The sequence below is a fragment of the Syngnathus acus genome, chromosome 9, assembly GCF_901709675.1.
Source record: "Syngnathus acus chromosome 9, fSynAcu1.2, whole genome shotgun sequence".
NCBI classification, from domain to species: domain Eukaryota; kingdom Metazoa; phylum Chordata; class Actinopteri; order Syngnathiformes; family Syngnathidae; genus Syngnathus; species Syngnathus acus.
In genome coordinates, this window is record NC_051094.1 from 9,803,050 (window position 1) to 9,831,049 (window position 28,000).

The window sequence follows — 28,000 nt, forward strand, 5'->3', positions numbered from 1 at the left end:
ATTTGGACCACGGCCACATTCAGCATCCACTCCGTGAGGCTTTCACGAACTTTGCACATTCAAAACACTTCTGTGGGCCTGTAGACCCATGGAGCAGTCTCTCCTTTGCGCGTCATTATTTTGATTATAAAATGTCTTGTACAGAAGCGTTACTAAAGGTCCGCCACCCTCACCCACTGTGCACAATGACCTCTCAACACTTTTCACACATCTCACAAAGAGAACCAGATCAGATTTGTCATTGTGCATGCGTTTTGGTTAAGTGCGTACGTAAGTCAATAAAATAAGATTCCCTTTTTTTTTTCTTGTTAAAACCATCAAGTTTTGCCCAATTGTGAGTCCTTCCCCCTTAGTCTATTGTTTCATTGGCCGGGACAATATCACAATGACAGTAAATCTCCCCCCTTGGTCCCGCCGCAGCCCACCATCTGCCGCCAGCGCGGGACAAAGTCAGATGTTCCCCCCAATTATAAGAGCCATCCCGGGGAGTTGTGGTCCCTCTATCCCCCCCAACACCCCGCGACCTCCACCCAGCATTGTCGCCTTGGTCCCCGCGCACGTCCCATCACATGATTGACAGGTCCACTGCAACCCAAAGTCTGCAGACTTTTAGCACATTCCTTTACTGCAAATGATGTTAGCTTATTCAATCAACAGAAAAGTGGTTAATTTTATTTTGCTCAGCTACATAGAATTTGAACAAAAAAGTAGTAGAGCATGTATTATTATTATTATTATTATTATTATTATTATTGTTGTTGTTAGAAATGTCATTTCCAGTACTCTCATGATTGTCGCTTTATACGTTGCTCATTTTTAATGTTTGATCTTAATCTTTTTTTTTTTGCACACAATGATGTATGATGTATGATCTTAATCTTGTATTTTTTTTTCTTGCACACAATGATGATGTATGGGAGGAAATATATTCATTTACACATGGGTGACTCAGTACCAGGAGAAATTTAGGCTTAGGCACATTTTGAGGACCGAACCTGGGATTAAAGATCTACTTGATGCACCAGATACCGTCTATTGCTATTCGAGTTGGAGCTGACTTTGGCAAGAGGTAGGCTAAGCCTGAATTGGTCATGGCATTTATGAACAAACAATTACTGTCACTCTCACACCTATTGATAATTTAGAGTCTTCACTTAAAGTAACATGACTGCTTTTGAATTGTAGGATTTAAGGAGAAAGTACAAACTGCACACAGGAAGGCTGCAGTAGAGATTTAAATCCCAAACTTTAGATCGTTGAGGAAATTTTAGAATTTGAACTGTTAAATTGACTAATCCATGAGTTCACCTCACTACTCCGCATTGATATTGCTAAAGGTGTCAAGTGCGTGTGTTGGAGGCAGCAGCTGGTTCCTGTCCCTCCCTTCCAATGGCAGAACTAATGTGAGTCACCACAACTATCTACCATTGACTGCCTGTCTGTAGGACTCTTATTCTGTTTTTGTTTTATTTTATTTTATTTTATTTTATTTTGTTTTCTTGACCTATTAAGATACATAACGCCAGTGAGCTTGCTCAATTTACCACAGAAGCAAAGTTGCTTGAGCTTTTACTGGAATATCAAAACTTGTATAACTTAAATATAACTTAAATATATGATTCAGTTTGATCATACGAATGAGGCACAGCATTAATTTTATTCACTTGAGATCTGAATTGCATGGCATTAAAATGTTCTTTTTGCCGCACTGTCATCACTCTTAAGACTTTTGTTTAAGCCTTTAAATATAATGCACTCAAAACTTTCAAATTTGTGAATGCACATTGCTAATCATGCTGTTAATGTATGTTTTCTCAACTCAATTCAACTCATCTGTATTTCTAGACCACTTTAAAGCAACCACCGCTGCATACAAAGTGCTGTGCAGTAAATGGAGCAAAATTAAATCATACAACAACAAACACAAGTCAAACAATAAAGTTATAACGGAGACTGTAAAAAATACCGTACCTATATGTCTATTGTTTTGGACAGTTAATTTCGTAGAGTACATGTTACTCCAACACAAATCTATTTGGTCCCTCTCTGAACACAGAATTAACACAAGAGTAAAAAATATTCAGAGTAATTTGGGAGTGCATGACCAAATAGACTAATTTTGTGCTAAAATGTACTCGACAAAATTTGCTATATATTGTTCATAGTACGAAAATAGGCCTATGTGCAACTAATACAATAGGTCAATTGAAGCTGCCCAGCAATAGAATAAATGCAGCAAACTGTGATTATTATTATTATTATTATTATTATTATTATTATTATTATTATTATCAGTAAATGTTACAAATGATAGATCATGTTATTAATTCTGAGAGGATTTTCTGGTGACAAAAAGTCTCTGTGGCCCCCACGTATTCGAGCCATAATATGAACAAAACAGTAAAGATAAAATCAATCTACGATAATTTAAGACATTAAAACAATAGAAGAACACTCATTATTAGGATACCAAACTCTTTCTCAGGCTTTTAAAGGCTTTCTCTCTACTGAATTTGGAAAAGTAAAATTCCACAGGTTGTGGCGCTACCTTCTTTCATATACGGTACCTTGAATATTAGCGTCCTCTACTGGTCAAGAGAAAAAAAGCTTCTATTAATTTTTTTTTTGCTTGGGAAGGGAAGAAGTGTGGGTGTAACAAACTCAAGATTATTATCCTACATAAGAAATTATACAACTACACAAATGTTTTCTGTTCAATGAATTACTCGGGTCATGGACATTTGAAGTCACTTTTGGAGCGCTTGAAAATTTATTTTTCTGGCTCATATTTTAAATGAGTAATTATTATTTAAAATGTATCAACCTTGTGAAATACTGAAAACAGCTAATAAAAAGTGATAATTCTGTTGTCTACGTGAAAAGAAAATTTAAGACAGCAAGTACATGCTTTATTCATATATTTATTGACGTATTCAATTAAATTATGATAACAATTCAGAAAAGAAGAGCTTTTTAATTAATAGTGTTGCTTCGAAATTAGCCCATCATATGTTACAAACCATTTTTTTCAGAAGAGGGGAATGGAAAGGACTGTGAGGTATGTAAACGAATTGTATATGCTCATGCGCCCACACACGCACACAAACACACACTCTGTCTGTCCATCGATCCGTCTATTATCTATCCACCCATCTATCTAAACCACACTTTTAAAAAAACGGGGATCAATACCTTATTTGCGTTATACAGGATCAAAGAGCTTTTCTATATCTATTTTTCAAATTGTTTTGGTCTAGTGTTTAGTCCTCTGTAAAGAGTAAATGCCCATTGAAGAAGCTGTCTCTTGTCAGACCGTTGGCTCCAAAGTTAGCCACAAGCCATATTCTGTCTCCCCGTTTCAGTTTGATGTATGTCGCTCCACTAGCTGTAATGTAACCATCCTGCCTGGTAGTGTATGAATGCAAAACGATCTCGCCATTGCGCAATAGATCGACACTAGCAGCATGCTCGTAGATGGTGCAGGAGAACTGGAATTCGTATACCCCTGGATAGGTGCAAGTAAATATGCCCGTGTTGGTGTCAAAGCTGTTCTGTCCGTTATAGATGACCTCGTGGAAGGGGATCGGAACGCCGGCTTGGGGGAAATTATTGCTCAGTCGTACAGAAAAGGCCATTTTCTCACTGTGATAGGATCCTGGGGCACCTGGAGGTCCTGGAAAAGGAAAAACAAAGATAGATAGGTAGGGACCTGGAGCTCCTGGAAAAGGAAAAACATAGGTAATACCCTTAAACTGCTGGGTTGAAAACTATCCAGCAGTTTTAGGCATATGAATGTACCTCAAGCCTGAAAAGAAAATAGATAGATTTACCAGGTGGTCCAGGGGGTCCAGGAAGTCCAGGTCCATATCCTCCTGGTGCCGGTCCTGGCCAGGATGGCCAGGCTGACCAGGGAGCTAGAATCAATCAAGGTGTGATGGCAGTCAGTTAATATACACAATTTTTAGTCAAGAAAATTTAGAAACGATTCAATCCCATTTGCGATGTATATATACGTATATGTATATACAGTAAGCTATAAAGACAGATATATGTCTATATTACAGCAGAAGATCCAATTAACAGGTGTTTTTGTGTTTCACATACCTGGATTGGGCTTGGGTGTGTTTGGAAAGGTGTCGGGAAAGCCATATGCTAGGACACATAAAATGGTGAGGTCCATCATTCCAAAACCCAAAGACAACTGACACCCTTTTTCTCAAGATTCTCTTGATGGGACTTACGAGTTTCCATCCATGGAGTGAGGTCAAACTCCGGGATGTAGGCGCAATTGGTGTAACCGTCCCCTCGTGGCCGGAACAAGAAAGGTTGGTCTGGAACTTCTGTGATACCGGTGTTATCACAGATAATGCGGGACGTTGATGTCGTCAGCAGAGACGCCTTCTGGGCCTTTGTGAAGACGCCCTCGTTCTCCCACCAAAATCTAATGAGAACATTTTGTCACTGAGTTTATACTTGAGAGCAGATTGCGGACATGTATATGGTGTTATCTCTTTACCTGTCTCCCTCTCTACTTTTGCTGAACTGAAGTCCAATCAGGCAGGCAAACAAGGGTCCAACTCTTCCTCCTTTTACCAGAGGCTCTGTAATTCCTCCGAGCCATGGATCTATGTTGTCGGGTGTGCCGTACAGATCCAGAAGCTTCTCAGCCAATTCCTTATTCTTCAACACCTGAGCCAGTTCCTCGAAATTTCGGGGTTGTGAGAGACCACAGAACTTTCGCCATTCGTTATATCCTGAGAACACATATCATACATGATAAAAATTCAATCACGAGATCATGAACAGGTATGTGCCAAGACAGAAACAGATACCAGGGAGTCCATGGTCACGTCCACGCTGAATGTTGAGAGCGCCCAGATCCAGCGCCATCTCAAAAGAGAATCTAAACAGCAAGTCTCTCAGCTCCTCCGTCATAATGGCATCCTGAACATTCAACTTAGCCTGCCGACCTACAATTCCTCTCAATATTGGGTCTAGGCCACCTGAAATCATTTAATTACATGAACTGTAATAAAATGCAAGGACATGTAAGAGAAAACATCTGCAGATTATGACCATACCTTCAAAGACAACCCTCCATGGTGTGTTCAAGGCTGTGTGCAGCAATGTAGATGGGTACAACGGATGTTCCTCGTAAGCGGCATTGAGACGGGCAACAAATGGCTGAATCATTGAGTGGCCATATCGATAGGCAGCTGTTGCGTATACATTAGCGATAGATGGGTCTACGAATTTATTATAGCCAGGGTAGGTGGAGAGCTTCTTAGCAACCACCTCAGGTCCTACAATGTAGCCAATGTAGTCTCTGAACGTAATAATCTGAGGGACAACATAAAATGTAAACAGCCAAATTCATCAAACAAGAGTGTTGTTAATGCAAGCGCGGCAGTCTCTAACCTGGAGATATGCTCCCACAATCTTGCGGGCTTCCTGGTACAGTCTCTCTCCATTCCAGGAAGGATTTAGTTTGGCCAGGGCTCGAACCAGACGGTTATGCTCACGTAAGAATAGTGTGTGCAGCGATGTCAAAATAATGTTCTCGTTGACGCGTTCATCACCTTCACAGTAGACATCAAATAAAATGGTTGCTGATGGAATCGTAAGGAGAAGATACCAAATGAGCTTGTTCAGCCTGCCACTCACCTGCCAAAAAGCACAACACCTCCTCGGCTTTTGGGTTGTTGGTGATGCGAGCTCGGGTTGCACACACGTTGGCCATCATTTTGGTGAAGGGCAGCAGTTCTCTGCCTTTGTCAGTATACTCTGTGTTGACCCTCAACAAGCCCTCATCTGTGGTGAGGTCACGGAGCTCTAGAGCTTTCTCTTCATCTGAGCCGTATATCTGACTTCCGTCGATGAAAGCCGTGAGGGAGTTCAACTGTTGCCGTACAGTGCGAGAACCAAAGATGAAGCCTGTGTCGCCAGATCCACAAGTCGCCGTTGACCGAAAGAAGGGGATGCACTCCTGCTTGCCGAAGCGCGGGTCACCCTTGGGAATCTGTACAGAAGGCGAGACTCGGTGAGTGCGTTTGTCTGGATGTGGCTTACGTCTTTTGTTGTGGGGGTGACACGCGTGACAGACACTATGGGACGTCACTGACCATAATAGGGAAGCAAGGCTCGGAGCGCTCACAGCTCTCGTCACAGTCCAGACCATTGCTTAATGAACGGATGACGGGTGAATGCGGCGCTAACGTCTGGTCGTGGTCCGTCCATTGTCCAAAGGAGGGCAACAGGTGAGTGAAGACTGAGTCGTTCACCACATCGCCGACCGCTGCGCCAAGGATGCGGTTGGACAGCTCTCTTGCCTTAAACGATAAAGACATCATTTAACCACAATGGTGATTTCAATTCTATATGCTCCATTGGATATCCTCAGTTGGATAGAATCAAAAAACAAACTAGAATGACCGTACCAAGGGAAGAAGGAAGCCATTGATTTTCAAGGGGTCCCAACCTCGGGGCAAGGAGAATCCGTCCTGGTACTGAGCAGGAAGCCAGCGTGTGAATGGTATGTTAGATGATCCCCATCGAGGATTGTGCCTGCAGGTGAGTGAAATTCATCAGAGCTTTCATTGGTAGTCCTCACTTTAGTAAGTAAAAGCTAATCAATGCATCAAATTGGGAAGCAAGAACCACTGTTGTCTTACTCGTTGTTACAGACGCCACTCAGGGTGCGAAAGATGTTAAGGTTGGGGACTGTCTTGCATGAGGGCATGCGTTGACGAGGTGAGCAGCCTGTCAGTTCTGCAATAAACTCCAGATCTTCTTCAGACAGCAGATCTGGCAACAAAATCAGACCAGTGATTGACGGGCTACACGTGTAAGTCTCTTTTCTGCCCCTCATTACCAAATCCACATCAGGGTAGGAATGCAGAAACACTGAAGGTAAACAAGGTAGACCCAATCTTGGAGAGTCCTAAATGTTGAGTTTTGACTTATATTGAGATAGTATTTCCATTCACCTGTGGCGTTAATGGAACGTCTTTGACGTCTTTCTGCCGAAGTTTTGATGATATTTAGTGTGGTGTCCATGTAATCAGCAGATCGGGCCACCTCACGGGTAATTCCAATCGGTTGCTTGAAAAAGCGCAACACATCCTGAGGTCTGGCTCCATTCCGCCTGACACGATCAAGGCACCTGGAGCATCAAGAGGTCACATTTACATGCAGCAAGCCTCAGAGTAAATTCCGCCATTTGGTAAATGTGCACAGTCTTGAGCCCTATTTTTGTAGACAGCGCACAAACATCTTTATTTTCGTACAAGTCTTGTTTATTGTGTTTGGTAATTTGGCCTTTGGTTTGCGCCTCACTGGGCGTTTCGACAGTCCGCTGGCGTTTTCTATTTCATGCCCTTGGCGCACCTGACAATTTAGTGACAGAACTGCAAAGTGCAGGAAGACAGACTTTGAGCTTCGCAAACATGTGAGATGGGCGTCATCGTATTTAATTAATACATATAACAGCAGTTTGCGTCATTCCCTGCAAAACATCAACTCACGGAACTAATTATTACAATAATGACTGCTGCACAACAATGAGGGTGTGGTGGAGGGGAGGGGTTACTCTTAACTGGTCCAAATTGTTATGTATTTGCTCCAAATGCTCTTGTTCATCTAGCTATGCCACCGATGCATATTGACAGGGAGAACAATTAAATGCTCTTCCACGAGATGACAGTCGGTCCAATTAATCTGTGAAGCCATGCTTCCATTTCTACAACAAAAAAATGTGTTTGTAGTTTAACCTAGCAAACTCGATTTTACACCGAGTAAGTAAATTTGTGAGTACATTGAGACAAGATCCGTTTTTTTTTAGTATATTCTGTGTACAAATTTGGTGACATGCCATTGGATTTGAGTCATGGCTGATTAAGGTTGTTAAAAACCAGTCTACACTCCCTGTCCTCATGAAGGTTGCCATTCACCATAATTTGAGATGTTTGTCCCAGCTGACCTTGGATGGCAGATGAACTACACCCTTGACTGGCTGTCATCCAGTCACTGGGTACAAACAGATTTAGGGCAGGGCTGGGAAGGTTTTTGTCCAAGGTAACCACAAAAAGAACTGGAACAATTGTAAAGGGCCACGTCAACATGCTGACGCCAACTTGGTCCACATTAAGTGAGTGTATTTAAAAGCATTAAATTGTCTCGTTTTAACAAAGTGCTGCTTGATTTAGGGAAAACTAGAAAATACCAATTATAAAAAAATATAGTCATTGAAATTATGCATCATAGCATTATATTACTATTTAGTCAACATTTATCAATTATAAACTTTCTCCAGGTATGATTTAGTGTTCAATTAATCGAAGGATGTTTCGAACTTTGGAAAAAACCCAGACAAGATGAATGAGAGTATTCTAGTACTACATAGCACAGCCCAAGCCAATAGATTTACCGCCAGAACCCCTGTGAGACCGATTTACTAATGAGGTAATCAGACAGCCCAAGAAATGCTTTTATTTTTAGAAATGTTTTGAGTTGTCCCTCAAATGTTGGTTGGAATTATAATAAAATATATAAAATGCACTACTATCTTAATAATAAACCTGAGCTTGCAGCGCTGACGTGTGAATAATTGTTTTCCTCATCAAAATGTGCCAGCACTGGTTTGTATGCAATATTCCTCCCTTCAGTAGAAAAAGTCACTGTATCAAATGTATGAACTCACTCTTGTCTTGAATATTCATACGCCGAGTCCACTTTAGTGATGGCAGCATTCACAGCTTGTTCAAGGCTCTCCCTGCTCAGATATTCTGGAAGAAAATAGAAAGTATATACCTTATCAAAGCTAAACTGTAAAAAATTAAATGCGTGTTAGCAAGCTATTTTTACTTACGGGCATTCACCTGCCACTGCAGGCAAATTGCTGCAAGCAGCAGAAGCTGAAACATATCTGGTGAGGAGAAAAGAAAATATTAAATTGCCTCTTCAAACGCATAGAATTGAAATTTTATATGAATATGATTAAATAGCAATCATGAATAGAAATAAAGAAAATGTTCCCGTTTTAGTCGAAAGATATTTAGTGAACCTGAAAAGAAGCAGCTCCAAGATTTGTAAATGAGCAGCGGCAGGCTGTATACTAAGGAAGTCGCTAAGATGGCACCTTTTATAAAGGGCGCGTCACTGGAAACACTTTTCGTCATCAAGAATTTGAAGCATTTTGTTTTCATTGTTTTTCTTTTGTTGTTTTTTTTTTTTTATTTGTTCCGCCTTGAGCTCCCGGTTCAACCACTTCAACTTGAGCAATTATGAGAACTGTACAAGGTAGCAACGCAGTACTTACTCATTATTACAATTAGACAAAGCGCATTTAAAAAAATATCTGTAAATAGATAGAGATAGATAGATAATTTTTTTTTTATCCTGGGGGGGAAAATTCGGTTTTTGGACATACTTAATAGGCTCCTAGAAAAGGCTGCCACTCACAACAGCGCCAACAAAGGAAACCAATAAGTGCGACAAGATACAAGTCATCAGTTGCTTGTAATGTAATATAGATTGTTTTTCTACTTTATTTTGGGATTTATTGTTATGACGTTGCAATGTTTGCTCAGTATTTGTATACTGCTGCCTAAAACATATTGAGTCGGCGATGCGTAGTAAAGTACATCTTCACTTAACAAGTGTTAGAACATGCATGAACAATGGGTGCACAAAAATTCGAACTGACAGATGATTGCAAAGATAACAACTTCCTGGAACTGTGTTCGTGACAAGACGCAATGCTTGATTACCAAAGCTTCCAATCTTCAACACCCACACACACTTAGACAAGTGTAATTTACGTGATGCCTTTTTTAGATTTATTTTGTTGTTACGGTAAATGTAAAGTCAAAAATGACTTGATCAAATATCACTTGTAGGCTAATATACACATGTTCAAAGCTGTCTTGTGAATAATTCCAGTTGTGACCTAATTGCCTTTGTAATCATTTGAATCCCCTTCAAAATGTTTTATTTAGAATACCTAAAATTTCACGAGCTCAGAAAGACATCATTTTAAATGTTTCTGTTGAAACCTCTTGCATCTTGGACAGAAGCGTGAAGCTCATAAACGTGGCCAAATTGTAACTTCCTCATCTGAAGACGCATGCAAGGCCTTGACTGCAGCCATGTTTTCCTTGGTAATCTTTGAATTTTGTCTTCAAGTAAGTTCAAAGCTTGCTCTATTGGCTTGAAGTCAGGCCAGCTTTGGTTAAGCTTTGGTTACCTTCCATCTCTGCAAACTCCAAGCACAATAAATGTACAGTATTGTTAAATTAACACCATCACAGTCCCTCATAAGAGTGCCCTTGTTTTGGACAAATTTGAAATTGGATTTGTTAATAAACAGTCACTTTCTAGACAAGAAATATAGCTTTCTGTTACACACGAATAAATAAGACTTGATTATATGAAAAAAGGAAACCAATTATAAATTTGCTGTATTGACATACATTTTTATTGTTTATTAAAACATTTACTTCAGGTCCCTTGGATTAACCTTAACTCCACATAGCCAAAACAAACTAGACTTAGTAGATTTATACAATTTCATGGGACAAACATTAAAATTTGATAAGAAATGCAGGCCAGTGCTTCTGATAGTGTTTAGTCCAGCAAAGTAGGTCTTGCTGGGCCTCAATGTTGACAGTATTTGGTTTCATCGAACTTTTGTCTTTTATTGCAGCTCTTGATTCCAGCCAGAAGTGGAATAGATCCTATCCGGATTGTATTTTCTCAAGATGTTAGGTTTATTTTTACAGTTGGAGTTGGCATTTGGAGGAACTACAGTAGACTAACTCCCTCACAGATCAGGTTGTACAACATGCTTTGGATATTAATAAAAGGTGTCACTCAAATGGAGCAGGGGCTTTCTATGTCGGCCGCAGACTGTGTGTGAATAGTACAATACTAATTCGACTCAAAATCATTCCAAAGTTTGATCAATTTCTTGAAACAGATCATTTTCAGGAGCATATTCTGGACAGACATACTGAAATAGTACAAGCCTTTGAATTAAGGGAATGTACTCACTCAGTCGCTTTGGATTTTACTTTGACTATGTCTATAAGAAGTCTATAAGGTGTCTGCATATGCATACCTTTTTAGCTTCAGCAAACACCAAATCAGATACATTGACATCAGTCCATTGAATATGCAGGAATAAAAGTTTTTGAAGGAAATACAGTATATACATCTTCTGAAACAGATTCAGCAACGGAAAACCAACCAATGACCGCCATCCGGCTCCTAACACCCCTGCAACCAGGTTCTATGATTCCCCCAAGGGCGATGGGTGGCCTTACGTGAAGAATGGGAAAAAAGGTGTTACATATCTTACAGTATGTTTTAAGTAGTATGTTCTAATGTCAGGTCTCATGATTGAGTTTCTCTTATTGTGTCACTCATAAGTCTCATTGCCTGGAAATGGAAATTAGTTTTGCTTAAAAGCAATTGTCTTCCTGTTTCTCTGCTTCTTACCCTGCAGCACCTGTTGCGGTAAAGTTTTGTTCGACTTCATATGGCAGTCACATTTTTAGTTTTCCAACCGACACAATTTGTCACTCAAGGAACACACCCTCTGACGATACGACTTAATTACTGGTTACATGATTGGAAAGACGCAGAGTATAATAAAAACCAAGCCTTATTGACGGAAACAAATGAAAGAAAAATTACACAAAGTCTCTGGAGAATCAATATACGCATATACCGACACTATAATCTATACAACCACAATAACCTTTGCAGGTGAGCGTAATTTGAATCTTTCAAAACTTTTAGATGCACATATAATGTTCAATATTTCTGTGCTTTTTTTGCACAACCGGCTCTTCGGTAACAAGGAAATGGAGGGCAAAATTAACAACTACTGTATGAGCCATAATTGGACCAATACACTTTCTGGTTCAGTGAGGATGTATATTTAAACTATTTTCATCATGCTGTTCACATTTTCCCATCACAAGAGCAGGAAGATGGAAAGTCCCCACTGACCTCAAAGTGTCATTAGCAGGTTGCAACAAAAGACATACGACGAAGAATTTTATACTGTAGTATATAATCAACCCTAAAAAAATATTTAATAATGACAGCCCTAAATAAAGTTCCTACACACTACCAGATTCTTACCACAGCGTCTGCAGCACAGATATCCTTGTCAACTTTGTCCGCACGTTACTAGTGCCCAATAGATGTCCTGTCTTCATCAGATCATCAATGGCCACAGTCATATCATTATCAATATTACATTCTGTTCCACAAACAAATTTATACTTCCACTGCTTGTATCTGGTATTTTTTGTTTATCTAATCCATTATCTTCCAGCTCCATTGTGATCATGAAATTATGTCAGAGATTGCCACAACATAAATTCTTGACTTTATTATCTGTTGATGGTCATCCTTGATACCAGCAAAGTTCTTACAAAGTCTCTTGTTGATCTCATTCACAATCCACAATGAAATGCTCTTAATACTTTTAAGTTTTTTTCCAATGACACCTTCAACCTCTTCCTCCACGGTATGTTAATCAACACACACCACAAATCCTTGTAGTCATGGGATCACTAAATTTGAACAACTTCTGAACTACTTTTGTCACCCACCCACTGCTTGACTTTTCAGCCATTCTTGCATGTACAAACTGATTGAAACTCTGCTATACTGTCATTTACTGTCATTTGCTTTAAACCCCGTACTGTAGCCGTTTGCTGTTTCCCTCATTATAAAATGTACGACTATTATTAAACAATCACTGTCACACAGTAATTTCACTCCCAGCTCCTTTTGTTTTCTGTTGTTTTCTCCGTCTTTTCATTCTTATTCCACACAATAGTCACACACTTATAACAACAGCAAGATTTACAAGATTACAAGATTTACTAAATCACACACCTTTTTGTACAGTGACAAACATTTTACATTAAGAGTCATATTATGCTTTGTTTCAGATTTACTGTGCGACTGGCTGGCGACCAGTTCAGGGATGTGATAAGCGGCGTTCAAAATGGACGGATGGGTGTGATTTACTATCGATCAGCTTATTGAGGCACAACATGAAATCTACTATAAATATATAGTCTAAGCGAGAATAGCTTGAAGTTAACTGCAAGTAAACTACTTGCAAGCAGAGTGCACAGTTTTTACTCTTGATCTCTCTGATTGGCAGTGGAGGGCCAGTGGAAAGGAAACCTAAATAATGGTAAATAAGCTTGCACTGATTATCTTATTTAACGAATCAAATCCAAACAAGCTAGTTGAAAGAGTCTGGACTAAAGGAAGTTAAGAGAGGCATAGACTTTGAATATGCAGATTACTACCATTTACTGCAACTTTAAACAACAATCCAGGTATGTTTCCATTGAAGATAGTTAAGTTAAGCACAGTTAAGAACTCAACATAAACCTGTTACACAGCACATGTTAATAGGACAAGCAATTTAAAGTATCTTAAACTGAGTTCATTGTAGGTCATTCACTTGATTTTTTTATCCCTGTATTCATTGAGACTGTTGTAACTTTCTCATCTATCTCTTGGTTCCATTCCATCACCTGCACATGTATTCTTTTTACACCATGGCAGGAATCAGGACTTCCATCTCCCTCCCCATTATTTCAGCAGCTTAAAAAATTTATTAAGAATCATTCTGTCACCTCATTGTTGAGGTTGTGGCCTTGTTTCAAAAGGTTGGCCATGAACCAGAGAGCCAAACCACAGGACTAGTTGTATGACATTCATCAGTGAATGAAATGGCTCAAGAATCTGGCCTACTAATGATCTACTGATGATGGGTTTGAGGTTCATGTTGGTGCGCTAAAGAGAAAGGGTGTGTGTGTGTGCTTGCACACAGGGCGTTGTGATGCGAAGTGCAGTGGTGTTGGAGTAGTAGTGCTTGTAGTTAGTGCATGTTGCATGCTTCTTCCTGCTTGCTACCTTCTGCTTTCAGCTACTGCCGCCGGCTAGCCCCCTGTTTCCGGGGGCGAAAAGAGGAGCCGAGTGTGTAAGTCTCCTCAGCCGGTACATAGCCTCTCCACCGTCAAGACTTCTGCATGCCTCCTCGTGGCCACACATGGTAACTGGGTGCCTCACGGCTCCAGGCCAAATTGCAGGGGATCGATCGGGGGAGCAACAGTGGGCCCCTAGGCGTGACGTACAGGCCCACCGGCGTGTGGATGTCCTGGCGCCCGCTAACCACTGTCCCAGCTATGGGGGAAATAGCACCCCCGCTGCCTTGTGGGTATCGTCTGGAACGAAAAGGCTAAGGGAGCAAACCCCGACAGGAAACCCGGCTCGGACTCCGTTAGGCAGACTCATGCTTTAAAAAAGCATTGTTCTGGCAACTCCTGCAGCCAATCTGATGCCAAATGTATCGGTTCACCGTTCCTTTGGATGACAACAGGAAGGCCGAGAGGGAAGCCCTGATGCCTGGGAAACTCAAGGCTTCCATAAAACTTGCCCAGGCTTCTTGCGCACTGGAGAGGCTCACCAGCCACAGCAGACGCTGTGCAAAGAACACCTAACCTCCAGACACAAGAAATCTATGGTCTTTCGAGACTGTGATGCCGATGATGAAAGAGAAAGGAGTAAAACAACATAGAGTATGCATAAACGTAGACAGTAAAGCTAAAGATAAATTATTTATTCAAATTAAATCCCGCATGTGCAATAATTACACAGTATACTTGCTTACGATTAAAAAATAAGCAAACACTCAGAATATAAAGATAAGATGAGATCTCGAGCACTTTGTGTCTATGGTAAAATACAGCATTCAAAAAAAGTCTCTACTTCCTTCGTTCTTATCAGGCCAATGTGTAGCTGGCATTGGGGCTCCACAAGCGGAAAGTTGCCTCTCCCCCTGCTGAGATATTCCATAGCAGTCAAATAGACACATTTGGAAATGTTTGTCCAAAAAATCATGTTTCATATAGTACAGTACATAAGTTTTTATGTATTATATTTCTGTTGCAGGTGGACAATTATCCACATTGCCCATCCCTTACATGCATGGAAAACATACAGCAAACTAGAGGACAGTGGCGTTTTTTTTTGGTTGTTTATTTTTTCTTTCTCCCAGTCTTATTTCTGTCGCTTTCTAAGACATCTTTGTGGAAAAAAGAATTTACTAGTAACTTTACCTTAAAGCAGAGTTAAACCAGTTTAATGAGTGCTTGCAACACATGGCACCTTTTCACTTTTTGTACACGGAAGTAATCAAAGTAAAATCCAGTTTGGTAAGTCGATTAAATTATCATCTTTCTTGTATTTTACATTTCCAACTGCTTCCTTTTATTGTCTTGTCCAATAATGTGAGTCCAACAGCAATCGATTTTGTGCTGACCTCCCATCAACACAAAACTGATGACTGTTACAATTCAAGTATAACAAATTACAATATTTGCTACAATTAAACCAAAAATATTAAACAGTTGAAACTGGATGAACAAACAAACATAAAGTAGATTACTGATGACAAACACTTTCATTCGCTGGCGCCAGATTTATTATACGACACATTTTGCACTCGTGTTAAAACTGTATCAAGTAACAGTAAAGTAATTTTCTTGAAGGTTTTTGTAATGTACACATGAAGACGCTGTGGAATAGTTGTGAGTCAAATGATGCAAGTGTTTATTACCGACTGGAGCAATAGAGGTGGTTGGAAAATATTGAGACAAACAGGGTGAGGATGGAGTTTGGCCACATACTTGACATTGTTCAACTGCTGTTTCATTAGAGCCAAATGAATTACAAAACAAATGCAAAAAACTTTCCCTTCCAGCCACTTTTTTTTTTTCATATTGCAGGACAAGTAGTGAATTATATATACAGTATACTATATGACCTGGTTATAAAGGTTTGTATCGTGATGAATGGTTTCTATTTCCATTCATAAACAAGTTGGACAGTACCGTACATGCCAGGTTTGCAGCCGACAAACTAAAAAAGTCACTTGCTTTCTTCCATTACGTACGTTTCTTTAAAGCAGAGCAAAGAACACTTCCGAATAAAGCAAGGATTTCATTCATTTACGTCAAGTAGCCATAGTTAAATAAGTACTTGGGATTTTTCATGTATGACATTTCCATTGTGTGTCAAGAATAGACTTTCATTTTACAATTAGTGCAAGGCGGGGGAATTCTGCTTGTGTGCTGTTTCCGCATGCAGTGATCTCAAAGTCACACCTTAAAAGATTTTTTTGCACCGGGCTTTAACTTTAAGTGTAGCAGCATTGATATTCATTTTTGCATGTTAACAAAGATCCCAGATTTTCGCATTCAGTCATTCAGTCATTCAGTCATTCATCCTCCCAACCATTTACACTCATGAGGGTCGCGGGCGAAGGCGGGTGAACCCTGAACTGGTCGCCAGCCAATCGCAGGGCACACATAGACAACCATTCACACCTACGGGCAATTTGGAGTGCTCAATCGGCCTACCACGCATTTCATAAAGATGTTAAATTCAGAAACATTAAACCACATAATAATCTCGGAGTATTATCACAAAGAACATTAACACGCTGCAGTCTTTAAAGATAAAGTGGGAAAATATATACAATGTTCTCTGACAGTGTGTTATATTGTTTTACAACGTGAAATGTTATTTTTAAGGGATTTTTTTTTTTAGTTTTGTGTTTTCTCTCAATTGTACTTGTCCTGTATTGTACTTTGCCAGTGTGTAACAGAAAAAAATATAATCTAAATATAATATATAATATAAAAATATTACATCAGTTATTTAATGAGCAGTTTAACAGTGATGTGTTGTAATCTGAATCATTTTCAACTCACAGATAAATTGGTCAGGCTCTTGTTCATGACAATGTGTTGCATCTGTAAACAAATATGAGGCTGGCTGCATGAAAATATTTAATTGTTGCGCTAATTATTCAATTAGATCATTTTCATTTTAGAGCAAGAACACAATGCCTGTGTGTTTGATGGCTCTGTAGAGGTGTGCCATAATGAGTGAGCAAGCGTTTGTTTGAATGTTCCCTGCTTTTCTTTTGTCTGGCAACCAATCCATTGTCCAAGGATGGAGCCAGACAGTTTTTAGTAGGGTGGCCATGGCAACCAACAACTCACTGAGGGGTGAGTTAACCTCTGGACAGTTGAATCATGTACAGTGACGCTGCAGTGTGGGGTATAAATGAACACATTCTGTCTTAAGTCAAATGTTCTAACAAGCACCAGTAATATTTTATGGGGTATGTTTACAATTTATAATGTTTATGTATTAAATCAGTGGCAGTTTTTATTTTACTTCCGTGTCACGTTTGTCACGTAGGCCTACCAGGTGTTACCAAATACCGACAGTACCAGGGAATTTATTCTCTCTGCTGCTATCTAGTGATCACTTAAAAAAAGAAGTCCCTTTTTATATGGGGTTACTGAGCTGTGCCTTATGTGTACAGTCATCCTTCGCTATATCACGGTTCACCTTTCACGACCTCACTGCTTCACAGATTTTTTTCACAGTGCATTGTGCTATGGCTTCAGATGAAAAAGACACTACAAAGCAGAGTCAGGCCGCAGAGGCGCACTATATAGTACGTACTGATGATTAAAATTATTATTTTACGGTAGTTATCTGGAAGAAAGTGTTTACTTCTCTTTGTTAAACAAATGGCTGGGCCTGAAAACAAGTTTTGTCCTATGGTTTCAATGTTATACCTGTACAATAATGGTAAAATAAAATAATGGTTTCTACTTCACGGATTTCACTTATCAAGGGTTCTTTTCGGAACGTAACCCAAGCGAAAAACGAGGGATTTCTGCACTGGAAATTTACAAAACTCTGTATGCTGTGTCTGTGCTCTGATTGAGCAACTATGTTTGTATAAATGAATAAGAATGTTTACACATTGATTATATATGATAAAGTACAAGTTTGTATAAACTAATAAGAGTATGTACACATTGCTGGTGCTCCCTCTTCAGTAGTTTGAAAAATATGTATGGAGCATGTTGTGGTTTATTAGTGCGCTACCACATCCAACATGGCGGATGCGTTAACGTGTGACAGCAGGGTCTATGTTTTTGCTTCCTTTTTGCTACTCACTTGCCATTTTGACAAGGCCTCCGAGAAAAAATACAATCTTACTATGTATAATGTGGGAATTTAAATTTGTTAAGAATTAGTGCTTCTCAGATGGTATGTGACGTACAAGTTTACATCCATATTGGGAGAACTTCCGGAGCGTCAGACAGATTTTTTTTTTTTCGTCAGTCAAATAAATACATATCATCTGGTCAGTGCTGTTTCTGTCCTGCTCCTACATGATGTCGTCTTTTGGGTTTCTCCTAGTGGTCGTAACGGCGTTTCTCAGCCCCGGTAAGATAAAAGATGGACATTTTAATGTTTGCATCGACATCACCTCACATTTCCTTGACGAGCACTGTTATGTATTATTCTGTACACAATGGGGTGCGGTTTATTTACTGTCGTGAATGCTGAATATATGAGATTACATTTATCATCCGTGTCATTTTGTATTTTCATTTGATAAAATGTTCAACCTATATTTTTTGTGTCTTGGTATTCTAAGGAGACTCTATGTTCATCAAAGACCCTGTGGTATTCATTAAAGACACTTCTCTGGTAAGACTTAAAATAACAAAAGGTATTCTTATTTTGTGTTTTTGTAAAGCACTTTGTTATGGCGAAAGCCGTTTTGAAATTGCTATCTAAATAAATGATCTTAAATATTTTGTTTATGACAAATGTTCTCACCGTGCCTTTAAACACATTTGGACAGTCGTGATAATTATTGTTTGTGCCATCTCCTTGGAAGAAGGGCATCTGCTCAGAATGCAGCCAGATTATCCAGCTGTCTGCCAACGTGATTCCCAGCAAAGACAGTAAGGTGATGGTCATTCGCGTTTGTCTTTCAAAGAAATGTGACCCTTTCAAAATGTGCCTTTGTCTACCAATTACTTTGCACACATTCCAAGGATTGTTGCTTGAGTGCTAATTGCGTTACGGTCTGTGCTTTTGCAGGAGCATGTATACCAAGTCTTGCATGCACTCTGCCAGCACCTCCCAGACAAACAGGCATTGGAATGTGACTTTCAGTTGAAGATGAATTTATCCAAAATCCTGCTGCAACCATTAGGTCACGGGGTATGAGTTGTCCACTCTTGAGGGAAGTGTTCTGAATTTGAACAGTTTGACGTCAGTTCTACAATGATGTGTTTGCCTTTTCTAGGATGGGGAAGCAACCTGCTCGGCTTTTGGACTGTGTGCTGCCCACAGGGATGAGGAAGAGATGACACTTCCCCACGATGAAAATGGGGAAGATGTCCCTGCGCTCACCAACACGCATGTATGTATGATGTCACAGAAGGGAACTATTCTGTATATCAAACATGATAACCACTTGCGAAATCTAATGAGAAACTATGTACAAATGTGAGAACGGATCCGCTGGGAAAGCCAGTGAGATAAGTGCTATAGAAGATGAATGGACGGGTAGGCGGGCAGACAGACCCTGGCATGTCATTTTACTTTATCGATCACTTGATCTTTTAACTCTTTTTGTTAATCAAAGATCATCGTATTATTTTGTAAGAGCAGCATTGTCATTGCATCGCATAACATTGTGCACATGGTCCTAAATTTTGTGGCCACTTCCATGTATTCCTTTTCATTTTCATCCAGGAGCAGTTCAACCCGGCTTGCACCCTGTGCTTGCTCATCATCAAGAAACTGGAGACTCTTTTGCCCCAAAACATGACTGAGGTCTGTTTGTGTAGCTATTTTTGCCGTCATTCTTCGTTGTACCTATTGCCTGTCACCCGTTTTCTTCTTGCAGGATGCGTTGATGAAGATCATGGACGAAGTCTGCGATCTCCTCCCTAAGAGCTACAAGGACAAATGTGACGACTTTGTTGGCAAATATGGCGTACAGATTGTAGAGCTCCTGTTGTCGTCAGCTGCCCCTCACACCATATGTACACTGCTGCACGTCTGTTTGTTCAGGGACTCAACTGGCACAGGTTAGTAGCAGCTTCATTGATGATATCGCCAACTTTCTAATTAAGTTACAATCCTTTGATAACTTTCTAGAGGTGCCCGCCCCTACGGACTGCAATTCATGCCGTACACTGGCTGCGCTGAGCCGGCTTCAACTGGGTGTCAACGCCACAAAGCCTCAGATGTCCTCTTTCCTGCAGTCTGTGTGTGGTCAACACCCAAATGCTATCCCCAAGGTGTGACTCCTAGCTAAAGTCTTTCAAATCTGTTTGGCATGGGTTCGAATGTTCTTAGGTGGGTAATGTCTCTGACTAGCTTCCACACTCCCCTTAAAATAGCTGTTCTATCAATTGAAGACTCAAAACTGCCTGGAGGTATCAAAGCTTGTCTTAGCTCAACAGCCATGATACATCAATAAGCAATGAGCTATTGTGTTTTCAGTGCGAGTCATTCACCAAAATATATGGTGCTAGACTGCAGCAGGTGTTGGAAAAGCAGGTGGACCATGACGACATTTGTAAAGTAAGTACAGAAGGCAAACCACTTCACTGGACTGATGTTACATTTGTATTGATGAGTTAGTTCTGATGCAAAAACTTTCCAAGCGCAGATTGGAATCACTTTTCTTTTGTCTGTCCTTCAGAGCGTCGATCTGTGTACTACAAAGAAGTCGGAGCTGGTGGGGAGCAATCCCTGCACATGGGGGCCGAGCTACTGGTGCAAAGACACAAACACAGCTCAGAAGTGTGGCGTAAGTTATAGTCACACACCTTGCTCACTTATTAACCAGAACCAACAAGCTCAAAGTGCAGGGCGAGAGTTGAATTTGTTGTCAGCATGACTCCACATCTATCTAACCCATTTACCCAAAGCTAAATTACATACAATAATTTGTTTGTTTAGCCACCTGTGAGCATATATTTACATTTGTCAATTTTTAATGACGATGATGTATTTGTTCTTTCAGAACACGGCCTTCTGTGAGAAGCATGTGTGGAAGAAGTGAATAGCTTGTAATCAAATACATGCAAGTTTACACACAATCACACACTTGCCTTTTTTTTTTTTTTGTCAATTTTTTGCCTTCCTTATTTGTCTGCATGAAAACAAATAACTAACACTCAGAATTCAATTGCAACCAGCACTTGTTCAGTTGTGTTTGATCAATGAATATGGAAATGATCTTTGTGGATGATCTTAAATGTCTTTAGGTTGAAAGGCAAAGTGAAGAGCTATATTTGTTCTTGCTCGGAAGGGCAAAAGAATGTTTATTTAGAAACAACATAAAAACACAAACAGTGGAAAAAATACATACGTGATTTCGATTTTTGGGTCGTGGAAAAAAATGTGTTTCTGTCTTAGGCTTCTTTTTCCCACTACGCAGCAGTGTGGTTGTTCGTGTCCTTATCACTCTCCTGTCTCTTCCAAATCTACAAGAGATGAAAATGGAATCTATAATCATTTGATGACCGAATACTACTGCAAATAAATAACTTGATTTGTTTATCCAGTGTAGCCACAAACACAAATTCCGGAATGCTGGTTAACTTCCAACCTCTAGTTATTTCAAAAGATTCTCGGTGTTACCATTTTAAACTCGTACAAGAGCTAAACTAAAATAGTCTTTAATGATAGAACTGACTACAAAGGTCATTTGCACCATAGATGTAGTGCGCCTCAGGGATCTCACAATTGAACAACTGTAATCGTTTGTACAGAAGTGTAAAATGCAAATGAAGTTGAAGTCAACTTGATAGGTTCCACTGGACATTATTTGAATTTCAGACAAGTAATGATGAGACTTTCACACGCACAATTTTTTATCTATTGTGCACAATTGCATTTGTTGAAAAATATATACGCTTTCACTGTTAACATGACTGACATTGCTTGACTCAGCACTCGTGAAATAAAAATCAAAATGACTGCAACAAATGGATAACTGTGATAAATGACACCACTTCAGCAACAAGACAGACGGCTCACCTGGATATAGGCCTCAGATAGCGTGATCATCTGGGGCAGGATGTCGATCACCTGCAGATCCTGCATCTCATACCACTTTCCAGTTCCCTGATAGAACCAATGTTTGGTCAGCAGAACCGAGCCAACACACAGATTCATACCCTCAGCATTGTATAATGAGTGCCTTGAAAAAGTATTCATACCCCTTGAACTTAGTCAGATTTTCTTCCGGGATTCAACTCCCATCTTCCAATCAACTCTACTCAACTCAAGCTTCCCTGTCCCTACTAATTAGGTGACTTCTGAACTTAACTGATGGCACTGAATGGTATTTAATGCTATCAGAGTATGAAGTTCCAGGAGTGTGAATATGTTTTCAAAGCAGTGTACATCTTCAGGCTGCACCTACGTGATGCAGGACATGAATCCTGTAGGCTCCTTCAGTTGGTTTACCATCATGCACCACATTAGCGACAAGGTCATAAGTTGTGTTCTTCTCCGTGACTTGGGCTTCTTCTGTCAAGTACTCACGAAGATCTACATTGCTGATAAAGACAACACAACACTTGATCCCATTTGATAGCACTCGGTTCAATAAGGACGGCCCACGTTTGGTGATGGTTGTGTCCGATTCTTTGACCGAACTCCTTTGGCTTACGTGATGGGGAAGTTGACAATGGTGGGGTTCTTTTCCACAAAGAAGTTATTCTTTGTGAACCTTTTGATGCAAAAGATGAGGTACGGTGGCAGTTTGGTCAACTGGAACCTTTTCAGGAAGTTCTCCTTGTATGTTTTGTACTCCTGGAGACACACCAGACAAGGGGCTGCTTTCTGAATACCGATTGAGCATCAGCAAACAATTTCAATACGAGTCACGAGTTCCTATTCACAACGTGACACTATGCAAATATCTTAACTGCAAAAAAAAAAATACAACATGCACAACTACTGTATAAGGGAAGTTGTGTTTTTGAGAATCTTTTTTGGCAATGACTTTTTGTCCTATCACACGATCTCTACAGATGAATCGTTACCTTCTCGGTGCTGCCATTGAACTTGCCCAGGATGTTGAAGAGAGGGACTTGTGGGATGATAAGCTGCTCCTTCTCATCCTTGTATAAGGGGGCAGTTGGGAGGTCAAGGGTCAAGAACAAGAATGTGGACTCCGACATCTGCTCCTGGTACTCGTCGGATAGGAGCAGCGCCTCCTTTTCCTCTGGTGTCTGGAAATATTGAAACATCACGAGGATTCATTAAATAAGTGAAAATGCAGTAGAAATGGTCAAGTGGAGTGTCGGACATTACAGCCCCTAACAGTCCTTCATAAGTTTCAAGGGAAAGCTTGTGTGACTATTTGCATTTCCACGTTTCCCTTGTTTGGATGGTTAAATGACAGGTGGGCAAAGTATGGCCTGCTCTGTTCTTTAAATCAGGCCCACCAATCCCTATAATCAGTTGACTTTTTTTCATATGCGTTTATTAATTATTTTTAGTCAGGCGAATATTTAAGTATTCATTTACCTCTTTAAAATAGTTTGTCAGTTGATTCATTGTAAATTAGAAAAATATAAGGCATGGTGAAAAATACACATGTATATTTTATATACTACATACATTTATTCAGATTTGTTAAGGCAATTATAATTAAATATTTTATAAATAATATGATTTATTTATCTATTTTCCATACACAAATTTCAGATTTATTTACCTCATTAATTATGACCTACCCCATTCGTCCATTTTAAAAACTAAATGTGGCTCGAGAGCATTAAAGAGTGAGTGACAAGCATTATTTGGGTCAATTGTGTAGTTGACTGACCAGATCTGGGTGTGGCAGCTTCTTTGAGAAGATCCGCATTGAGCCTTGGAACGCTTTTGTTAGGATTGCTAGATGGCAGAAAAACATGATTTCATTGATGATTTTAAAACATGACAATAAAATAGCACTTGTGTTTTCCTTCCCACTCACTTGGCTTCTTCTTTGTACCTCCGAGAGCGCCATGCAGCGCATTCAAAAACCATGTCATGAAGTCCACAGCATCTCCTACAGAGCACACATCACAGGCTTACAGTCAACTCCATAGAAAGGCAAGTCATTCCATCACTATTGTTCCCAACTGAAAGCACCGAATTCCGACCTTGCTTGGTGATTTGGAAGTTCTTCTTGCTGCACAGCACAACGGCCTGGAGCATCTCATGAGGAGACACGTGGGCCTTGAAGTTTCTCGGATTCCAAAGTTTGCGCATCAGCTCACCAAAACGCTGCACCAGGAGGAACATGATGTCCCCCGGGGGTCTGCGGATCCCTCGATAGTTTTCCTCCTCAAGAAAGTAGTTCCTCAATGGCGGGACATTGGAAAAGGCCTTGAAGATACAAAGCAGTTAAGTACAATTGCGGCCTCTCAGGAATTGGTGTGCCATAGAATGAAGACGTATTAATACCTGCAAGACCACATTGGCATAGTCATTGGCTTTAATGTTGTTGAGGCCAACAATGCCCGGCAGGTAGGTCGTTCCGTCGTAGGCTCTGTAAAGTTTTCCCTGCTTGTCCAAACCCGAAATATGCTGCTTGGTGAATGTTGGTTTCAGAACATACTGTGGAAGCAAAAATAGTGGCAAACAAATGATGATGCAGAATCACAGAAGTAAATGCTCACCCATAACCTGCAATTCTTGTGATTTTTTTTTTTTTCCCTAGCCATAATTTAGTTTTTGCTAGACATTCACTGGTGTGAATTGATATTTACAATTTGAATCAATTAGTCCGAGAAAAAAAATCATGTTTTTGTGCGCTAACATCATTGTTAACCATGGCCCATATCTGTGGGAGAAAAGAAAACCTGATTTGCGCAGGGCCGAGCTGGACATGGCCTCTTCTCCAAAGTCAGCTCTAAAACATGGATGGATGTTATTCTTGGTCCTCAGTGAGCAACTCACCGTAATGTCTTCCAGTGATGAGTCAATGATCTCATAATTGTCAGGCAGACAATAAAACTTGAGTGTGTGCAGGTTGAGGAACACATGGTGGGTGAACTGGACACTATGGGTATACGCATGGGATTTCAAACCTCGACCTACAAGAGAGGCAAGTAGCATGTAAGTACATCTTAAAAACTAGAAAGCGATGTTTCATTGAAACAATGCACATTACCTTGAAAGTATTTGCCACATATGAGGCAGGCGTACACATTGATGTGGGACAGGGAGATGGAGCAGAGCTTCTCAAAGTCAAAGTCCAGCACACTCCTGAAGGACAAACACAGAAAATGATGAGCTGAGCTAGGGGACATGATGGCACCGAGATTTGCGTAGGACTGAATGCATCTTGCCTGTTTATGGTGTCAAGATACGGACAGTGACGGCTTCTTCGGTCCTCTGCAACACGACCTCGTCCTTTTTTGACTGGCACTAAGACATGAAGTGAAGCAAAGGTAGTGAAATGTTTCATTCATCTCACGCTTCTAACTGGCTACACAAGCATGCTAATCAGCAAGACCATCAGATACTAGATAGGAGACGATTTTTGTAAATTATTTTGTGCTTTTTTTGTTTAAAAAAAATATGCTTACATTATGTGGGCCGGGGCAAACCCTATTAAAACTACCGCGATTTGGAATATATTTTGACGTTAGCCACGAGCTAATCTACAGCCAGAATGAATGTTGGAACTTGTTTTCCCCCACCTTCCTCGTTGTCTTCATCGTCCAGATCATCTTCTCTTTCTCGCTTCAGAGTATCCATTGCAGTTATCATAATATAACTTATTGGTCCAAACAGAGCGAATTTACCACCATAAACTTTGTTTCACACAAACCAATCGGTCGAACACGATATGCGTCGGAGCCCGCCGTGCTACGTCACTCAATGCGACGGACAGTAGCCACAAAATCTAAACAAGAGTTTACATAAATACGCACCAATAGAAAGTATATTATTTTGTAAAACAAGTGACATTACACTTATTACGAGACTGGTTTAATTTTGATACACTCTAAAGTAGTTGTGTGTTGTTGTTTTTTTTTTTTTAATTATTATTAAAATTTTAATATTGACCCCGGAAGTGCTTAGTCTGTCATCCACTTACTAGCAGTTATCCATGTAGCTTTTTGTCTTTTTGCGTTATTGGCGTAAACATACTGCCACGTTCGTGGACCATGTCTGATGAAATGGATATTTTTAGAGACGAAGAAGCGGACGACCTGAAGTACAAACGCGGGGGGCGTTTGGACATGAGCCACGGCTTCCTGCACCATATCCGCAGGAACCAGATTGCCAGGTGGCTACGGCTGAGCTAACGTTAGCGGCTACAATGTTAGCAAATTCGATAATGGTCCTCATTCATTCATTCATTCATTCATTCATTCATTCATTCGCGGAGAGTCTCAACAAATGAATAGAGTAATGCAAATCCTCAGGGTAGTCATTCCTACTTAATTATGTCTTATATACACTATTAAATACAAGGACGCACATTGCTTGAGTCGTAGTTTTTGGTTCGATATTACACAAACAAGCAGTAGTGGCATGTTTTTGAGAGGGGACGTAGCACGTTATGCTAAAGAAGTATTCAATTGGTGCACGAACAAATTTAATGCTCTGTTTGTGTGTATGTGCCCGGCGATTGACTGGCGGTCCTTTCAGGGAGAACCCTCAAGCTCTTTACTCACCCGTGACCCAAATAAGAACAAGTGCTTTTGAAATCGAGTGGCAGGACAATCTGTGACTATTCTTGGCTGTCTTTTCCTCCAAGAGATGACTACGACAAAGAGGTAAGGTTAGCCAAAGAAGCTCAACGACGAAGACACACCACAACTCCTCAACGACCTAGGCGCCCTGACATTCAGGTTTACCATCCCAGACAAAGACGTAAGGCATTTTCATATTTGAGGTTTTTTTTAGATGCTCATCGAGGTCAAGGGAAAGTCACAACTTCTAATGTTCTAGATGAATCTGAACCTCAGGCGAGCACGGAGGCCGAAGAGTGGAATGAGAGTGGCTCAAGTACTGAGACAGAGATGCAGGGAACTGAACTCTTTTGGCTTGACTATCAGGCGGACTCAGGGACTGTCACATCCTTCCTTGTGCACAAGGTGGCTGAACCGTCCACTGTGCTAATTGTGTACACGCTCATTTTTCATTGCATATTAATCTGTTTCTCTGTTCCCTTAGGATGATAAACCAGCGAGAGTGGTAGAACGCGTTGCTGAAAAGAACGCCCTGGATTCGGCCATGAGGGCGGTCCTGGAGGTTCGCATTCGAAAGGAAATGGACAAAAGAAGAGATAAACGCTGAGGGAGCAATGCAAGAGTGTAGTTTGCAACAGGCAAAGACCCGCCTGCAACGTCATCATCCTGATTAGCAGGAAGGCTGCAGACAGAGCTGGCGTGAAAGAAGACATGGAGGATTGTGTCAAGTCGGCGAGCAGATATCCGATCCGCATTCCTGTTGGGTTTCAAAAAGAAGGACGTACAGTCGAGAGCAGTCGTAGCTGCATTTCACTGGGGAGTGTTGTGCACGTTAATGGTACATGTCTCGATGACAAAGAAAAAAAAAAGAGAAAAGAGAACATTTCCTCTGTAATTGTTAGCCTTTCAGGTTTGAATAAAGTGCTGAAAGTGGTAGCACCACAGTGTGTGAATTTTAGCCTTTACCATGTAACTATTTTATTTCATTACCTCTAGTATTGTAATTTATTTTGTTTTGTTGTATTTTTATGGACAACTTTTTTCACCCACAATTGTTTTTTGCTCTAAATGTATCATAGTGCAACTTTTAGAGTAAATAGCATTACAATGTATTTTGTTTCTACATGGCATACTACCAATAAATGGCATGCAAACATTTCTTTTCCAACCTCAATTCTGTTTCAAGTGTTCTTTGATAACGGTAACGACTGATAGACATGTCATTACGGCTTTTCTCCAGCAGGTGGCGAAATAAGTCAATGTTCCTGCACAGGAGTTGTCAAATGTTTTAAAATGACCCAGAAGCACTCACGATGCTTTTTAATAAATATTGTTTCGCCGTGTTCTTAAAT

At 40.3% G+C, this 28,000-nt stretch overlaps 4 protein-coding genes across 8 annotated transcripts; 2 read left to right on the forward strand and 2 right to left on the reverse strand.

Moving 5' to 3' along the window:
* Window positions 1-2,890: 2,890 nt before the first annotated feature.
* Window positions 2,891-9,188, reverse strand: LOC119126885 (eosinophil peroxidase-like). Of its 2 annotated transcripts, none has more exons than XM_037258391.1 (16): window positions 9,062-9,188; window positions 8,867-8,923; window positions 8,699-8,783; window positions 6,987-7,162; window positions 6,672-6,804; window positions 6,438-6,564; window positions 6,123-6,329; window positions 5,665-6,019; window positions 5,419-5,579; window positions 5,082-5,340; window positions 4,833-5,003; window positions 4,517-4,754; window positions 4,242-4,441; window positions 4,105-4,152; window positions 3,831-3,914; window positions 2,891-3,673 (listed from the first exon to the last, which is right to left on the reverse strand). In XM_037258391.1, the coding sequence occupies exons 1-16, from the start codon at window positions 9,174-9,176 to the stop codon at window positions 3,261-3,263; spliced, it is 2,829 nt and encodes a 942-aa protein (XP_037114286.1). In that variant the 5' UTR covers window positions 9,177-9,188; the 3' UTR covers window positions 2,891-3,260. The 2 variants fall into 2 exon arrangements, with proteins under 2 accessions (XP_037114286.1, XP_037114285.1); XM_037258390.1 differs by having other exon boundaries at window positions 2,891-3,718.
* A 5,952-nt stretch (window positions 9,189-15,140) lies between these two features.
* sftpbb (surfactant protein Bb) lies at window positions 15,141-21,930 on the forward strand. 4 transcript variants are annotated; one of them, XM_037258817.1, is made up of 11 exons: window positions 15,141-15,251; window positions 18,569-18,621; window positions 18,818-18,886; window positions 19,021-19,143; window positions 19,229-19,345; window positions 19,681-19,761; window positions 19,835-20,018; window positions 20,089-20,231; window positions 20,437-20,517; window positions 20,639-20,746; window positions 20,963-21,930. In XM_037258817.1, the coding sequence occupies exons 2-11, from the start codon at window positions 18,577-18,579 to the stop codon at window positions 20,999-21,001; spliced, it is 990 nt and encodes a 329-aa protein (XP_037114712.1). In that variant the 5' UTR covers window positions 15,141-15,251; window positions 18,569-18,576; the 3' UTR covers window positions 21,002-21,930. The 4 variants fall into 4 exon arrangements, with proteins under 4 accessions (XP_037114712.1, XP_037114709.1, XP_037114708.1 ...); XM_037258814.1 differs by having other exon boundaries at window positions 15,143-15,251; window positions 18,815-18,886; XM_037258813.1 differs by lacking the exon at window positions 15,141-15,251 and adding an exon at window positions 18,139-18,354.
* usp39 (ubiquitin specific peptidase 39) lies at window positions 21,237-25,845 on the reverse strand. Its single transcript, XM_037258811.1, has 13 exons — window positions 25,647-25,845; window positions 25,293-25,371; window positions 25,115-25,209; window positions 24,901-25,037; window positions 24,406-24,558; window positions 24,102-24,327; window positions 23,933-24,007; window positions 23,783-23,850; window positions 22,995-23,183; window positions 22,619-22,761; window positions 22,370-22,505; window positions 21,982-22,068; window positions 21,237-21,425 (listed from the first exon to the last, which is right to left on the reverse strand). The coding sequence occupies exons 1-13, from the start codon at window positions 25,714-25,716 to the stop codon at window positions 21,372-21,374; spliced, it is 1,512 nt and encodes a 503-aa protein (XP_037114706.1). The 5' UTR covers window positions 25,717-25,845; the 3' UTR covers window positions 21,237-21,371.
* Window positions 25,846-26,022: 177 nt separating this feature from the next.
* c9h2orf68 (chromosome 9 C2orf68 homolog) lies at window positions 26,023-27,999 on the forward strand. The gene is made up of 4 exons (XM_037259633.1): window positions 26,023-26,239; window positions 26,714-26,829; window positions 26,908-27,053; window positions 27,133-27,999. The coding sequence occupies exons 1-4, from the start codon at window positions 26,118-26,120 to the stop codon at window positions 27,253-27,255; spliced, it is 507 nt and encodes a 168-aa protein (XP_037115528.1). The 5' UTR covers window positions 26,023-26,117; the 3' UTR covers window positions 27,256-27,999.
* Window position 28,000: the final 1 nt, after the last annotated feature.